At 41.7% G+C, this 2,098-nt stretch overlaps 1 protein-coding gene across 1 annotated transcript; it reads right to left on the reverse strand.

Annotated features, from left to right (window-relative positions):
• Positions 1 to 1,027: 1,027 nt before the first annotated feature.
• On the reverse strand, positions 1,028 to 1,561 carry LOC147882888 (uncharacterized). Its single transcript, XM_087400527.1, has one exon. It carries the CDS (start codon positions 1,559 to 1,561, stop codon positions 1,028 to 1,030), a length of 534 nt encoding a protein of 177 aa, XP_087256653.1.
• Positions 1,562 to 2,098: the final 537 nt, after the last annotated feature.

Genomic DNA, 2,098 nt, shown 5'->3' on the forward strand with positions numbered 1-2,098 from the left:
ATGAAGATAGTAGTTAGCATCTCTCTCTCTCTCTCTCTCTCTCCATTCCACACTTGCACACTCAATAGTCAGGACAGGTACAGTTAGTGAGAGACTGCTCCAGGCCCCTTGCAAATTACACGTTGAGCACTTGTGGGAGGTAAATTTGATGAGATTGACCTAAAATTGGTGCAATATATACTGAGTAACCTTACTGTCATTTACTGCTCTTCACTTTCTCAGACCTGAGTGTTGTTCAAAGAATTCTTGCACACCCCTGTCTCTAGAAGTTAGGTCTACTTGAGTTCTTTCCACTAGTCAAAGTTCATGCTATGAAGGTCAAGAGTCGTACATGTGTAGGTTTTCTAACATGAATATTAAATCATGGAGGTTGAGGGTTGAGGAAATAAGGGTTTAGGAGGAGCATAGGAGTGGGAGAGGAAGAAGGTGTAAGAGCATGGGGGAAAGAAGAGAGAGGAGGGAGGAGCAGGAGGAGGGATGAGGAGGGAGAAGGAGGAGGAGGAGGAGGAGGAGGAGGGAGGAGGAGGGAGGAGGAGGAGGGAGGAGGAGAGAGAGAGGAGGGAGGAGGGAGGAGGAGGGAGGAGGAATTCTTGAGTGTCTCTAGAATTCTTGCACTGTCTCAGACCTGAGTGTTGTTCAGAGAATTCTTGCACACCCATGTCTCTAGAAATTAGGTCTACTTGAGTTCTTTCCACTAGTCAAAGTTCATGCTCTGAAGGTCAAGAGTCGTACATGTGTAGGTTTTCTAACAAGAATATCCATCTACACTAGCATCATTTCCTCATTCATAATTGCAAAAACATACCCAGTGAATAATAAAACAGCATGCAAAACCTCACAAACTGTAGATTGCATAGTATTTTCCAAGCAAACGTTTATTAGCCATTGACTCTATTCTTGTGTTGCCTTCCATCCAAGTCATCAAGCTGGTTAGAGCCATTCTTAAACTTCTTTGTCACAAGGAAGGGTCCTTCCCATTTAGTCATGAACTTCTTCTTGAAAGTAGAATCCAAACTACTGTTATACCTTAAACTAAATCACCCTCTTTGATCCTTTTATCTCTGAATTTTCTGTTTTCCCTCTTTTGATTCTCTTCCTGTGTTAAAGCATAATGTTCAATTGCCTTCTGTCTATCAAGTTGTGCTTCTTGCAAAGCCAATAGCCTGTTCTTATAAGCTGGACCTGACTCTTTACTCATCTTCATCAACATTTGTAGGGCTGGAATCTCTACTTCTAAGGGCAACAACGCTTCTTTCCCATAAACAAGATGAAAAGGAGAAAATTGTGTGCCTTTCTTGACTGCAACCCTGTATGCCCATAATGCCCAATGCAAAGCAAGATTACAATCCTTTTCATGTGTCCTCATGATCTTCCCCATTATGTTGATGCATTCATCGTTAAAATTCTCATTCATCCCATTATACTGGGGGTAACAAGGGTTGGCATATCTGTGTTTTATTTTCAGCTTATCACATAGCAAATCCATCAATTCACTTTTGAAACCTGGCCCCCTATCAGAGACCAATTCTAATGATGGACCAAATTTGCAGCAAATCTCCATATACAAATTTACTCACAATCTTAGCGTTCATAGCCCGCACCGCATGTGCTTCAGCCCACCTTGTTAAATAATCTACAGCCGTCAACATATAACAATTTGCCTCGGCAGTTATGGGCATGGGACCAGTAGCATCCCCACTTTTCAAATATGTTGTATGCATGTTCCTAAGCTCCGGATGTGAGACTCTTTTACTCATTTGTTGACACTACAAACATGACCTGCACCAATGCCTTATATCCCTCTGAAGAGAAGGCCATACATATCCCTCTGTGAGTATCTTCCTTAACTTGATTTTAAATGCAAAATGCCCTCCACAAAGTCCCTCATGATTAGCTTCAAGGATGTGGAATATCTCCTCATGCAAGGGAATTATTCTAAGCATCCAATGAGCCCCTCTCATGTAGAGTATATCATCAATCATACAGTAGGACTTAAAGCTCTTAACAAACCTATACTTCTTTTGCTTTGGAATCTCAATAGGTACCTTACCTGTAATCAACAAGCTCTCTTCATTGACCAATGTCTCCCTGTTGGAGA

Source organism: Dipteris shenzhenensis, chromosome 29 (assembly GCF_047967505.1).
Source record: "Dipteris shenzhenensis isolate YYH24624 ecotype China chromosome 29, Dip_SZ_1.0, whole genome shotgun sequence".
In the NCBI taxonomy this organism is placed as follows: domain Eukaryota; kingdom Viridiplantae; phylum Streptophyta; class Polypodiopsida; order Gleicheniales; family Dipteridaceae; genus Dipteris; species Dipteris shenzhenensis.